The sequence below is a fragment of the Musa acuminata genome, chromosome BXJ2-5, assembly GCF_036884655.1.
Source record: "Musa acuminata AAA Group cultivar baxijiao chromosome BXJ2-5, Cavendish_Baxijiao_AAA, whole genome shotgun sequence".
Taxonomy (NCBI): domain Eukaryota; kingdom Viridiplantae; phylum Streptophyta; class Magnoliopsida; order Zingiberales; family Musaceae; genus Musa; species Musa acuminata.
Window position 1 is genome coordinate 5,493,145 of NC_088342.1, and position 13,753 is coordinate 5,506,897.

At 43.5% G+C, this 13,753-nt stretch overlaps 3 protein-coding genes across 4 annotated transcripts; 1 reads left to right on the forward strand and 2 right to left on the reverse strand.

Annotated features, from left to right (window-relative positions):
• Positions 1 to 574: 574 nt before the first annotated feature.
• On the reverse strand, positions 575 to 1,536 carry LOC103984202 (probable glutathione S-transferase). Its single transcript, XM_009401655.3, has 2 exons — positions 1,197 to 1,536; positions 575 to 1,041 (listed from the first exon to the last, which is right to left on the reverse strand). The coding sequence occupies exons 1-2, from the start codon at positions 1,506 to 1,508 to the stop codon at positions 679 to 681; spliced, it is 675 nt and encodes a 224-aa protein (XP_009399930.1). The 5' UTR covers positions 1,509 to 1,536; the 3' UTR covers positions 575 to 678.
• A 1,209-nt stretch (positions 1,537 to 2,745) lies between these two features.
• LOC103984203 (transcription factor MYB60-like) lies at positions 2,746 to 4,694 on the reverse strand. Of its 2 annotated transcripts, XM_009401656.3 has the most exons (4): positions 4,659 to 4,694; positions 4,118 to 4,558; positions 3,774 to 3,903; positions 2,746 to 3,637 (listed from the first exon to the last, which is right to left on the reverse strand). In XM_009401656.3, the coding sequence occupies exons 2-4, from the start codon at positions 4,248 to 4,250 to the stop codon at positions 2,971 to 2,973; spliced, it is 930 nt and encodes a 309-aa protein (XP_009399931.2). In that variant the 5' UTR covers positions 4,251 to 4,558; positions 4,659 to 4,694; the 3' UTR covers positions 2,746 to 2,970. The 2 variants fall into 2 exon arrangements, with proteins under 2 accessions (XP_009399931.2, XP_064963387.1); XM_065107315.1 differs by lacking the exon at positions 4,659 to 4,694 and having other exon boundaries at positions 4,047 to 4,135.
• Positions 4,695 to 5,439: 745 nt separating this feature from the next.
• Positions 5,440 to 7,130, forward strand: LOC103984204 (presenilin-like protein At1g08700). The gene has a single exon (XM_009401657.3). The coding sequence runs from the start codon at positions 5,612 to 5,614 to the stop codon at positions 6,884 to 6,886; it is 1,275 nt and encodes a 424-aa protein (XP_009399932.1). The 5' UTR covers positions 5,440 to 5,611; the 3' UTR covers positions 6,887 to 7,130.
• The last annotated feature ends 6,623 nt before the right edge of the window (positions 7,131 to 13,753 follow it).

Consider the following 13,753-nt stretch of genomic DNA (forward strand, 5'->3'; position numbering starts at 1 on the left):
TGCCATAAAACATTATTAAAAATATAATCAACACGTCATGGGAAATTAATTTTGTTAATATTAGAAAATAATATTTTACTCGATTAGATTTTTTTTTCTGAAACGTGGATTAAGAATCACTGATTTTGCATGATATAAGTAGTTATATTTACACATTTAATTGGTTTGTTTTTTAATATTTAAATTATATTATTTATCTTGTTTACATAAGATATTTGAAATATAATACAGTTTAGAAGTACAACAAGATCAAGGGTGATTTTTTATGTGATTTGATCGGACCTGTACTCTTAACTATGTTATTAAAGCTATGATTTGATGAATATATATCTATCACAATGTAGTCCCCACCCACTTAGTCAAACAACGACTAAAAAGCTCGCAAATTTACTAATGAATTTATGATGATGATGATGATGATATATATGCATTTTTTTAACATGGTTGGTGAGTTGATAATGAGATGTATTTTGACTATGTGGATTGCGTTGACTTTGTGTATACGTAGGAGTACCACCTATACATGATGACTTCTCTGTTGTTTGCCTTGTCATTAAGCATATAGGAGATGAGAGACATGAAATGGACTGCTCTTATTCAGTGCAAATACATTACAGTATGATTAATAATGCTTCACAGCACCATAAAATATCCTAATGACAAGCATCATCACCATCATTAGACTGAAGCCTTCGTAGCTGAGATTGCATGTTTCCTGGCTTGGAAGAAAGCTAGCAAGTTTGCTCTCTTAGGCAAGCATTCCATCACAGCATCAGACTTGAGAAACTCTTCAGTCCATTTGCACAAATTGGGATACTTCTCTTCATCGAGCAAGCTTATGCCTGCCACTTCTTCAAGCACACCCAGCCAATGAGCAATGAAACTGGCAGCAATGTCAACCATCCCTATGGAATCACCTCCAAAAAACTTCTTCCCTTTGAGCTCTTCCTCCAGAAGATGGAGGCATTCTTTTGCTTGTTCCATGAAGTTCTGCTGTGTTTCTCCTTCTGTCCAGCATGACATCCACAGTGCAAGTGAGCACTGCACACAAAGGAGCAATCAGAAGTTTAGTCTCGCCTATAAACTCACTCATCCAATAACTACAAGAAACAAAAACGAAACCCATAAAGATAGATTCAGCTGATGCTTGTGTTCCTAATAAAGCAGGAAGACATAAGCAGATGTATCTCCGAGACCTTATCATCAAGGAACCTGGACCAGAACCTGGCCACGGCCCTCTCGCGAGGATCCTTGGGGAGGATGGGGTTCTCTTGCCATGTCTCTTCGATGTACTCTAGGATGACGAGAGACTCAGCGATGGGCTTGCCATGGTGGAGGAGGACAGGGACCTTCTTATGGACTGGGTTGTACTCAAGGAGCAGAGTGCTCTTGTTGGAGAGATCCTCCTCTATATACTCATAGGCTACTCCCTTCAGCCTCAGAGCAAGCTCCACTCTGTAGCTGAAGGGACTTCCCCATGACCTGAACACCTTCACTTCCTCGGCCATTCTGCTTGCTGCTCTTCCTGCTCAAAATTACTCTGGTATTCGTATATATAGAGCACACTGAAATGATGTTACTGCGGGGGAGGGGTGGGTGGGTGGGGCGTAAAGCTTCCTCCGGTTTCTTTCTTACAGTGGAAGCTTTCTCGAGATACTTCCATGGAAAGGTTTGACTAGTATGCTGTAGAGAACAGGTCAACAAGCATGGCTACGCTGAAAGCCAAAGCTGGAGGAGTATGGTAAATGTGACAGGCGAAGCAAATCTAATGTTGTGTTCGTTCATTGATCAGTGAAGGGTGAAGAAACACAAAATTTAGTCAACCATCAAGTACAGTGTTGATGGAGACATGAGTTGACTTGAGATCCATGGTACTTTTCAAACATTACCTTACCTCATATAACTATGATATATATCTCTTTTATAAAATATTTATATCGTTTACCTTACCTCATCTTACAAGAAAATGTATGGCACACACTAAATGATGTCTCAGAGAAGTAAAACTTTTGGGTCTTACATCTTTCAATCTACCTACAGTCCATCAATTTTCTCAGCACTTGGATGTCTCACATCTGTGTATAGGATTTGATGCATGTTGCTTTCTTGATATTGACTGTCAGCTTGATCTAAATGACAAGCTTGAAGGTTGTGTCCCAAAGAAACACAATGATTCAGGTGCCAATTACTGATGAAGGCAATATTCATAGAATAAAAGCAGAACAGTAAAAATCGGAGGACAATGTGAGTTTTACTTAGGAACGCTGCAATTGTCAGACTTGACATTTGATGCAAAGGGAGCGGAAGACACATGAGCAAACAGCTTCCTGTTCTTCTTGGTTCCCTGCGATTTTATCCTTTTCTTTCCTCTGTAGTTTGTCCTCTCTGTGAGCTTGTCTTTGAGTCCAGTGCTTCTCTATATATGCCATAGAATGCAACCATCAAACTGTCATCTCCTTGATTACAGTCGCCACTAGAGACCAGATGGATCAGAGAGCGAGTGAGAGAGAGAGAGTCCACCTCACATCCTTGGTAGTTGGGGTCTCCTACTCCAAAGACACCAGCTGTGTTGGAAAGCCTGGAAATTTGTTGCTTTCATGTACTTAATGGTTCTGAAAATGCAAGTTTCAGAGCCTTCATTTCTCCTCTTCCTGTGCTTCCTCAGATTCGGTGGTCAGAGGCCCACTGACGTGCCAGATATAGAATAACAATGGTTTAACCCAGAAAAAGATGCAGATATACAGGTTGAGTTCAAGGAAGCATGAAGCATATATAGAACTGAGTGATTCATTGACATGATCGCATGCAGAAGCTGCTCCTTATTTAATTTACGCTTGCAACGAGAGACCATATTTACTTTAGTGCTTATTTCCTACAGTTTTCACGTTGAATGATGAGAGTCGAAGGTTGCAGTGAGTCACTGGACGTGCTCCTCGCTAGCTTTTGTCGTCGGCAACCTTGGGGGTGTCATCAGGAAAGCATGGCAGACCAAGAGAGACAATTAGCAGGGAGCTCCAGGAACCCATCTGTCTGCCCCAACGCCTCGTCGAAGAGCCACTTCTCCAACGAGGACAAGGGAGGTTGGCTGTTCTCCGCATCCTGCTTTGCCTCGGCATTCGCTTGTGCGAGCTGTGGCCCATGGATCTTTCCCCAGGAGATCATGCCGCTTGTGTTCTCGAAGGAAAGAAGCGAGTCCAGGTCTTCATGCGCCGCGGCTAAGCAGCCCACTTGGTTACGTTCAGCTTGTTTGGTCTCTTTGGGTGATGCTGCCGTGATGGTATTGCTGCTACTGCTGCTGCTGCTGTTGTTGTTGTCGGTAATGGCGAACTCTTTCTTCTTCGCTGCGGCCTTCGGGGAGGATCGCACCCAACCTTCAAGAAGCCTTGAGATGTTCTCAGTGCTGGAGGCGTAGATGGAGGGTGTCGGGGAGAACCTGGACAGTGGGAACTTCATCTCTTGCTTCACTGCTTCCGTGTTGCATCCTTTGGACATGTAGTCATGGCAGACCGGGCTTGTACCAGGAGAGATCACGTAGCTACCTGCAGTATCTATCATCTTCTTCTTCAGGTGCGTGTTCCAGTAGTTCTTGATGTCGTTGTCTGTTCTTTGGGGAAGGTAAGAAGCTATGGCTGCCCATCTAAGTTCGAGGAAGAGGAATTCAGACAAACCAAAGAAATGTGGAAGAATAATCAACTATATTCCTTTGATTCCTCTTCTTGAGTCGATAATTAACCTTTGACCTCGATCCGAAGGAATTCAAGAAGATTGATTACCTGTTGCCAAGCAAGGCTTGCAGATGGATTATGATTCCTTCTTCGTGCGGAGTGAAGTTGCCATGCTTGATTCCAGGCCTGAGGTAGTTTATCCATCTCAGTCTACAGCTCTTGCTGCATCTCATCAAGCCTGCAGTTTTCAGGAACAGTCAAAGGCATATGTAGAATAATAATGTTCGACCTTCTGAGGAAGAGAGAAGACAGAGTCTCCATGATGCTAGCAAAAGAACCATTAAAATCAAACAATTCGGTGTATATGATGGTTGAACTTGCCATGGTTTGGACGTTCCAACTCATGATAACAAACCAAGACAAGAAGGCCAGAGAAGCTGAGAAAGCATTACCAGTGTTTGTGGGAACTGATCTCCAGTTTCCAGGCCCATGCTCCTGGATATAAGAGACCAAGATGATGTCCTCTTCAGGAGTCCATGGTCCTTTCTTGATGCCAACCCTGTCACAGCATGGAGGCCTTCCCATTGCTGCCTTGGTCACTGCCTGCCTCAAAGCCCTCTCCTTCCCTCTCTCTCACTTCCTCACTCTCATCTTCCAGCTCCCTGCTTTCCTTTTCCCTGGTTTCCTTTTCCTCTGTCCCCTGCAGGTGTCTCATGAGCATGTGAGTCTCCTTTTCAACCATTTATCGTCCCACCCATCTGACTCATCCCCATGCCCATTTCTTCTTTGCCTTTTACAAAAGTCAAACCTCTACTTCCCCTCCTTTCTCTTTTGCTCCTCACGTGAATCACCATCACTGACCATTGAGCAACTCTACATACTGCCTCCACACACTGCAGAAGATAAGAAAAGCACACATACAATAATGTTTTTGCATTTGGGAATAAAGACCCTAAACTGAAGACATGCAAACCGAGTTTGAGTTTACATTACCGATGAAGCTTCTTTCTTTTTGTGTTTCAAGATGTTTAAACGGCCATGTTTCTTCCTCCTTTCATTAACATCTTCTTCTTCATCCTTTCTTTTCAATGAATGCCTTGTAACAGTTGTCGTCCTCCAGCTCTTGTGGACTACAAAACGCAGCGTGTCCGGACCAGGACATGGTGATGGTGCTCAACCAAATTAATTGCAGCTGGTTCTCGGTTGCAGTCGGAACCGAACTTTAATGCGTGCACGTGGTTTCATCTCGACCAAAATCCGACTCAAGATCTGAATCGCATACTTGTATTGATCATGCCAATTAGATGGATTTTCCAATTGGGTTCAGATCGAGAAATTTTGACATTCGATTCACCTATTACGTGGATTTAGAGTCGAATTATGAGTCAGATCGGCTGTGGGTTAGAGTTGCAGTAACTTTCAATTGGGCTCGACTTGAGTTGGACACTGTAGTGCATTTATGAAGAGAAGACATGCATATATATATATATATATATATATATATATATATATATATATATATATATATATAAAATTAAAATTAAGCTCAAAAGTATGAGTATAATATAAGGAGTATAAAAACATAACCTGAGGTGCATGTATAATTTATTCGGTGCGGTAGATCCGGCCCATTCAATTGAACCCGCATAAGACGAGTCAATTTGCTTTGATGGGTCTAATGAAGCTATTATGTCTCGGCCCAATGTGATCTATTTGGGGCTTAGAAGTATTAATTTGGCCCATTACCCGACCCAATCCAATCCCATCGCAAGGGGAAGACGAGGAAAAGGAGAGCGCACACACCCACCGAAGTCGCCGCCTTCAATCCTCGCCTTCTCTCTGTTCCTTTCTTCCTCCGGATCGTGATCGATCCCCGTCACTTCTCTTCCCCTGAGGGCCTGATCTCTCATTGTCGCCGCCGTTCGCCGCCCGTCGGACGGCCGGCGATGCAGCGCAGCGTATTGGACTCCCTCGGAGTCGAGATCATCGGGGTCATCTCCCCCGTCTCTATATGCATGCTCCTCGTCGTCCTTCTCGTCTCCACCCTCTCCCCCTCCGCCTCCGACTCCGCCGCTGCTGCCGCCTCCGCTACCACCGCTGCCACCCTCGTCTATGACGAGTCCCCTTCCGACCCTCCCGGCCGGCGGCTCGCCGGTGCTCTCCTCAACGCTGCCGCCTTCGTCGCCCTTATCACCGCCGCTACTACGCTCCTCGTCGTCCTCTACTACTACCGCTTCACCGGCTTCCTCCGGAACTACGTCCGCTTCTCCGCCTTCTTCGTCCTCGCCTCCATGGGCGGCTCCATCCTCCTCTCCCTCCTCCGTGCCGCCGCTTTCCCCCTCGATGCCGTCTCCGCACTTGTCCTCCTCCTCAACCTCTCCGCCGTTGGCGTCCCTGCCGTGCTCTCCCCTGCCGTGCCCGTTCTCCTCCGCCAGGCCTACCTCGTCGCCCTCGCCGTCATCGTTGCCGCCTGGTTCGCTCGCCTCCCAGAGTGGACCACCTGGACCCTCCTCATCGCCCTCGCCCTTTACGACCTCGCCGCCGTCCTCTGCCCCCGCGGCCCCCTTCGTGTCCTCGTCGAGCTCGCCTCCTCCCGCGACGAGGAGCTTCCTGCCCTCGTCTACGAGTCCCGCCCCGCATCCGCCTCTGTCTCCCACGCCGTCGCCGCCCTTGGCTCCGTCGAGCTCCAGCCCGTGGAGCCCGCGCCCCCAAATCCCACCTTGTCCAACCGAAACGTGGATCCAGATCGCACCATTGTGGAGATCGAGAGTCTCGAGGAGGAGACCTCGCCTCTCGTGCCGAACGAGCCATCCAGCAGCGGCAGCGGCGACGCACGGCAACAAGACATTGCTGCCGAGAGGGAAAGGGAGAGGGAGGGAGAGAGGAATCAAGATCCTTCCTCCTCCTCTTCGTTGCCGGGGCTTGCCTTCGAGAGTGATGCCTTCGATACATCGAGGGGGATCAGACTTGGCCTCGGGGATTTCGTGTTCTACAGCGTGCTCGTAGGAAGAGCAGCAATGTATGATTTAATGACGGTTTATGCTTGCTATCTTGCGATTATTTCAGGGCTCGGATGCACATTGATTCTGCTCTCCATATGCCGGCATGCACTTCCTGCGCTGCCCATCTCCATCACATTGGGCGTGGGGTTCTACTTCTTGACACGGTTGCTATTGGAGCCATTTGTCGTTGGAGCATCAACGAGCCTGGTGATGTTCTGACTGACCGCACTTGCTTGATTTGTTCCTTCTTCTCATAGTAGATATATGTAAGGCTTGATTGTTCAAGGATACTGATATATCATAGATGACTAAGTTTTTTCTTTTCCGATACCATATTTTTGCCCCTTGTTGATCTCTTGTATTGCTAGTAATTTTAGTATGAATTGAATAACTTTGTCAGTAGGAAACTCTCTAATTCATAACAGGCTAATTGAAAGTAATGTTTTTTGGATTGCTTGAGATATATCTTGTTGCACTCTTCATTTTGATGTTGTGAATTAACTGATATCAACGATGTTCGGCACCACTATTTACAAGCCTATTTTTCGTCATCATTTGTATTGCTAACATATCAAGCTACAATGCATAATTTAGGATTTGCCAGGTACCAACTTATGATGAATAGAAAAATTAGTGAGAAGTTCGAGACCGTAAAATATAATTAAGTACTCATGTGTCATTGAAATCATTTGTCAGTCAAAACTACACCATCTGACTGTATCATTCTTGCTATGATCAATTTAGCTACTTAACCAGTTTTTGTACCTTGAGGGACATGTATAACCTCATCACAGGTAAATCATGGTTATTACAAGAAGCTTTTGTTGGTCAAATATTAGGTTTTATTTTTCAGGAAATGGTGTTTTTCTATCGACGCTAATTCACATTCTTGATTATCATCAAATTATTGAACTATATATTACATCCAAAAATGTTGTGAATGTCTTTCAATACTTTGGCATGTGTATACTTTGAGCTTGGGACAATATGGTCAAAAGTTTCAAACCCATTTATCATCAGCTCTGGTGTGCACTATATCTGCTTATAACCAAGAAGGGGCAGGTTTTGGAAAGTGTCAGATGCATGGAACATTGATCCTGCATATGAGAGGTGGTTTCTGCCATCCGAATTGCTGAATGTGATTGAGTCAAATTCCATGGTATTTTTTTTTGTCTTATATTGATAATTGAGACATTTCTTAGTAATGAGTTGAAGTTGTGCCTTCTGGTTGTTGCAAGTTTTTTAGCTTTGTAATGTATCTCTCCTCATCTTTGCTGAATTTTGCTATATTTTATGCTGATCATAGGATAGAACAGTCCTGATGTTTGGGCAGACTGAATCACATCACAAAAGCATTAGGGTTGATTTGGTCAAACATCAGGCCATTGGAGACCACATTGTGTTGGAAACTTTTCAGGGTTGATTCAGTCTTCTTAAACATCATTTTCCAGGATAAAATGATGTAATATCACTGGACTTGTCTATCCATGATAGGTAGGATATGAAAAATAGCCATTACACTACACAAATATGGTTGAAAATTAAAAAAAAAGACATGGATGTGTTTATGGGTACCGAGGCAGCAAAAATGTGCTGTATGTGGCTTTATTTTTGTGCTGATGATTTTAGCATATATATATATATGTGTGTGTGTGTGTGTGTGTTATATTGCTATATGGGTTATATTGCTTTCAATATTCCATGTTTCTTTCCATCTTTAATGTTATAAGGAAGAATGTCAGGTAATTTATTTTCTTATTCTTCGTTTCTATGTTCTTGTACATATTACATTGCCTTCTTTTCTCCCACTGTTTGTTTTCTTAGTCTTCCTTTCTATGTTCCTGTACATATTACTTTTTCTTCTTTTTTTTCCCCATTGCAGCATGCTTTTACCACATTGATGTTTATAACACAGATTTTGTGAATGGTCGCTTTGCTGTTTTCTTTTAAATATTCATACTGAGATCAAGATCTCGCAGATGGAGGTATTATAGGGTTTTATGTGACTGCTATGTTGAGTTTTCCGTTGTAATGAGTCAAGTGATCAAGGTTGGTGTCCAAGAAATATGTGTATTCAAGAACGAGTTAAAGCAGTTTTGAATGCTAACATGGAATTGTGCTCAGACATTGTGGGAAGTCTGTGAGTTACATCTCGTCACAAAGTATGCAGCTGCTAGAAAATATATTGGATGGTTTGTGGAATATGGTGGTGTCATTTATGTGTTGCTGCTTCCTTTAATTTGTCATCATCGGTGCAATCATTTGATGCTTCCCCACAGAGAACATGTACAGATTTGAAACTGAGCTACGTTCGTATTTTTCTTCTTCTTGAAAAAAGGAATACGATACGATGATACTTCATCAATAATTGCCATCTTTGATGCGATCATTTTGATGCGATCAAGCTACTATTTACTTTCTGGTCATTTAACGAATCTTATAGGATGGGGCTAATTAAGTAAGTCAGATATCCTTAACATTTTGGTTGGTAGACTTCAAAACAATAAGCATGAAAATAATAAGTAAAGAGGAATTTTAACATTTCAGTCGGTGATAACGAATAATGTCGTTGGTGGCGGACGATAGTATCAATGAGAGTTGCGGGTGCATGTTGTGGATAAGGAGAGTGACGACGATGTGTGACGGCTGCTCTACATTTGCGTCGATACAGACACAATTGTTGATCGATTCTTTCGTCGCTCTACATTTGCGTCGACATAGTTGCCAAATAATCTTTTCGTCGATTTGTATTTGCATCAGTGTCGTCACGATTGTCGAGCGACGAAAGGGCCAGTCGACATCTGTATCGACGTCAACATAGATGCAGAGTGGCGAAAGGGTCACTCGACATTGACGCAAATGCAGGGCGACCCTCACCTCTCATCGTTGCTCTCCTCATCCACAACAGCTACTTACAGCCCCCCAACTATCACGAACAAAGTTATAAACGAGGTATTTGATGTAATGTTCATGTATGTCAGTACCTTTCGGTTTTGTTAATGCTTTGCATAGCATGTAAAGGGTTGGTCGTAGGTTTGGCAGCCCCATTTTGGTTGGTTTTGGTGGTCATTTTAGACTTGTAAACGAATGTTGTCATGTGGGCACTTTGGGGATTTCGATCTGTAGTAGACCATCTTGAACTCTTTGTTGTGCGACCATTCAAAGCTTGCGAAGTTATGTTTGTAATTTGCATTGGCTATCATATGTTTGCTAAAATGGTTGCTTGTGGATCCTGAGTAAAACGCTTCCTCTAACCCGTCTTCTCTTTTGCATGTCCTTAAGGGATAGGAGGTTTTGGGGAGGCTAACCCTTGGCGGATGGACATGCAATGGTGCCGCACGACTTAGGCAAAACTAGTTAAATCCATGACAGATAGTATCAGAGCAGGACAAGCACACTTAAAAATATTTTGCATGCAAACGTGAGGGACCTAGTGGAGCTGCATTGAGGGTAGCCAGCACATGCGATTGTTTGGGGGAAATTGGCGTTGAGGTGTAGGGAAAAGAGTTGCTTAGAGGAGCGGGCATCCAATATTGACATTGAGAAGAACGACCAATCTTTCACGTGAAAGGCACCAGAGGACAAGCGAACTAAGAAGAACGTGTAACGTACAAAGGTTGGGATTGGCTGAGTTTGAGCTATGGCTCGACGTTGGCAACCAAATTTGACGATGCTCAAGATAAACAGGGCGCTTAGTAAAGTATGAGACCTTGTAAGGTGGGATGGGTTGCTCAGCGATCAAAAGAGTTATACAACGCTTACAAAGGTGAGGGGAATTGCTAACTTAAAGAATTCGGTACTTATACAAGAGCTTGTATGCAGACAATGGAATATCCGTAGTCATCTCAAGGTGATCGAAACTCGATACCGTGGAGCATTGAGACTTTCTGTTCGATATGGAAAGGATGCGACCATTGGAGGCTAAAATGTGCAGCGAGTTCAGTATGTTGCTAGGCCTTGAGGGGTACAACGAGAGTTGTATTAGCATATAGTCACAATCTAGCAAGTGCATTCGCAGGGGCAAAACAATTCACAGATTGCTCAGCAAGGTAGAGTAGTTCAAGAGGATGGTTATCTTTGAAACTTATATATAGAAAGATGCAAATAAAAAAGTTGCTCCAATGAGATAGATATCTAGGAGGGAGAAGTCCTGACTCTTCAGATGGTGAATCATGTGCAATAAACCACATATGTTGAGGGGTATCTCAAGATAATAACTCCACAAAGCTCAACGAACCAAGCAAGTGGTGAGGATTGATCGCATGATCACACATAAGATAATGCGATGGTGGACGCATTTCGAGATCAAGTGAGGGAGCGACCTAAAACAACACTAAATTAAGACACACTTGGAGCTGATATGGAGATTGGACTCAATAGAGGGCTGACCCATAGAATGGTGGGCGTGAGGGCCACCATCAACTCAATGCAAACCGAGGGACATAGCAACTTGGGTGGAACTTGGTGAAGTATCTAGGTCGCATGATGGGAGTCGGCATAGAAAACAGAATTTGGAGCGGAGGCACGAAGCTTTTCTCAAGCAAAAGTCAAGGACATGAACTCTCGTAGAGGCAAGAGTGGAATAATGTTATTCTGTGGATCCCTCATTCTGATGGAGTGAACTCATCCTACATGATGCCAACGAGAAGGGAGCTTCGAGGCATATGCGCCTTATCTCAGTGAATCATTTGACAAAGGAACTAAGGTGACTTAACTTGCGGAGACGAAGTTAGGGTCAGAATGCCTTGGCACATGGTAAGAGGACGCGAAGACGGGTAGTCTTGAAGAATATACTATAGTGCTCTCATTCGAGTTACTATGAAGGAAACGGTATGCAGCGGATATTATATTGGTGGGGGCAGAAGCTTAGGATCTAGACAATAGTGCACCAATTTCAATAAAGTTAGTGGACTTCAAGAGCTGCTAGGCAACGAACTATGCTAGAGCTATGCTTCATTTGGGTGTGATTCGAGAGCGAGTAGATAAAGGTTGATTACCAAAGGAACGAATGCAATTGGAGGTGGCAAAGGCCCTGCGATGTGTTGGCAGAGGCCACACATGGAGAGATCGTAATCTAAGTGCATCCCACAATGATCAGAATGCAATGAAGATGTCACCGGGAGGCAACATGGTGCAATGGATCATGGTGGAACAATTCAAGGCAATACAACACACATGGGACAAGTCCTGCGAGGGATTAGGTCATACATAGGTATGATCGGGAGCTACTAGGAGCTCCACTTCGGTGAACAACATAACGGTAAAATGGGCTATGGATTCAATGAGTGAATATCATGATATCGCAGAGATGGGTCTTCCATACGTGCATCAAATGAAAGTCTTGGTCACAACATATAGGGGTTGTGTACTACCGAGGGGGAATTCCGAATGTAAGTACTATTGAGTCTCATGGGAGAACTTGATTATATATAGATATGATCGAAGCGGCTAGAGAGTTGAATTACTCCAAAGCTCATATTCGTTTAAGGGAGCCTAACAAGTCAAATGACAAGGCCGAGTAAACGAATGTTGCTACCAAAGAAGCTAACGAGAACAGAATCGGCGTGAGTCCTATAACATGATGGCAGAGGCCATGTATGAGAGTTGCAATTTGTCTTTTCATCAACCAAGAGGAACTGCTCGGAAAACACAGATATGTTGAAGCAAGTGGTCGAAAGAGGCGAGGAAGCAACGTCGAGTCCAAAGAAACTTAGCTACCCAAAACCAAGAATCAGTTAAAATGGAAGTGGACTCGGATGAGTGCCACGGAGGCGGATCTACCAATCATAAAAGAAAAAGATACAAATGCATGACAACAGATAGTAGTGTCATGGGCATATCAACCATAGTACCACAAAGGCAGGACTTTCGTGGAGTCATCGATCTCTTGCTCTCATAGAGGGGGAGCGTTAGTTGTAAAAGGAGCCGAGGAGGTAGAGAATGCAGAGGCAAACTTCTCATCAAGTTAGTCGAAAGTGGAGGACTTTGGGTCGATGAAAGAGTGCTTAACCAAGGAACGAAATAGGTAATATGCTGTGTTGTACCTTTGCTACTCAAAGGAGTAGTCGGTAGAAATGATAGAAAAGATGGTACAATCCTATAGATGACCAAAACTATTAGAGACTTGCTCCAAGTCGGGGCGAAAATTTTGCTCTTCTTAGAAAAAAAATTCTTGCATTCTAAAAGTTCAATGGTAATGAGAAGACGAATTACAATAGCTATCTCCACACAAAGAGTGCAAATACTTTGAGTGCTTCGAAAGTGTGAGCAAAGAGCAAGTGAATGTTAGTAACTAGCTCAATGCATGAAGTACAACCCTCGAGGAGGTAGGTGAAGTCGAGTAACCTTTGTCTTCTCAACTCGAGAACGAGCGAAACCGAATGTCTCAATTCTCTTATTTATCTAGCAGAGGAGCTCTACACAGTTCAAAGACCCTTCAAAGAAATCTAATGGAAGACAATAGTTGTCAAATCCTCATTAATGGTGATCGATGCTGCTAAGAGTAGACTATCTGCTTCATTTCTATAAAAAAAAATAATAAAAAACGGAAGTGGTGCGAATCTACTTGAAAGTGACAACTAAGTGGAAGAAGAATTAATGGACAAATTTTATGGAAGAAGGACCCAAAAACTTCAAAGTCTGCAAGGTGATGCTCGTTAAAACTCCAACAAGCATCCACCCAGTTTAAGCAGCATGAGGCATTTGAGAGACTAGTGTATAACAAGAAAAGTTTTTTCCTTCATCTGAAGGATCTGCGGGAACCAACAAGGATTAACATAACTCAGCAAGCCCCACACTTGAGTCAGAGTCATTGGCGAGTTGAAGTAGCATAGCAAATTAAAGTTTGACTACTCAATAATAACGGTGGAGAGCAATTGGGAGCCAAGAGCCACGTTGCAGTTAGAGCAGAAGATTGAAGACTCAGCAAAGCCAAGGAGATGCGGCGTCTGCAAAGGCTTCAATGAGGACGTCGAAGGAATAAGTAGAAGAGAATGTGATGGACAAAGTTGTAAATGAACTCATATATGTTCGTACCTCTCGGTTTTATTCATATTTTGCACAAAATATAAAGGACTGGTTATAAGC

What these genes read in the sequence shown, in the direction of transcription:
- LOC103984202 (XM_009401655.3), bottom strand. Translation starts at nt 1,508, where the DNA reads ATGGCCGAGGAAGTGAAGGTGTTCAGGTCATGGGGAAGTCCCTTCAGC. An exon ending in CCAGGTTCCTTGATGATAAG is followed by an intron (nt 1,042 to 1,196) that starts GTCTCGGAGATA and finishes CTTTGTGTGCAG; the next exon opens with TGCTCACTTGCACTGTGGAT.
- LOC103984203 (XM_009401656.3), bottom strand. Translation starts at nt 4,250, where the DNA reads ATGGGAAGGCCTCCATGCTGTGACAGGGTTGGCATCAAGAAAGGACCA. An exon ending in ATCAGTTCCCACAAACACTG is followed by an intron (nt 3,904 to 4,117) that starts GTAATGCTTTCT and finishes TGAAAACTGCAG; the next exon opens with GCTTGATGAGATGCAGCAAG. An exon ending in CAAGCCTTGCTTGGCAACAG is followed by an intron (nt 3,638 to 3,773) that starts GTAATCAATCTT and finishes CCTCGAACTTAG; the next exon opens with ATGGGCAGCCATAGCTTCTT.
- LOC103984204 (XM_009401657.3), top strand. Translation starts at nt 5,612, where the DNA reads ATGCAGCGCAGCGTATTGGACTCCCTCGGAGTCGAGATCATCGGGGTC.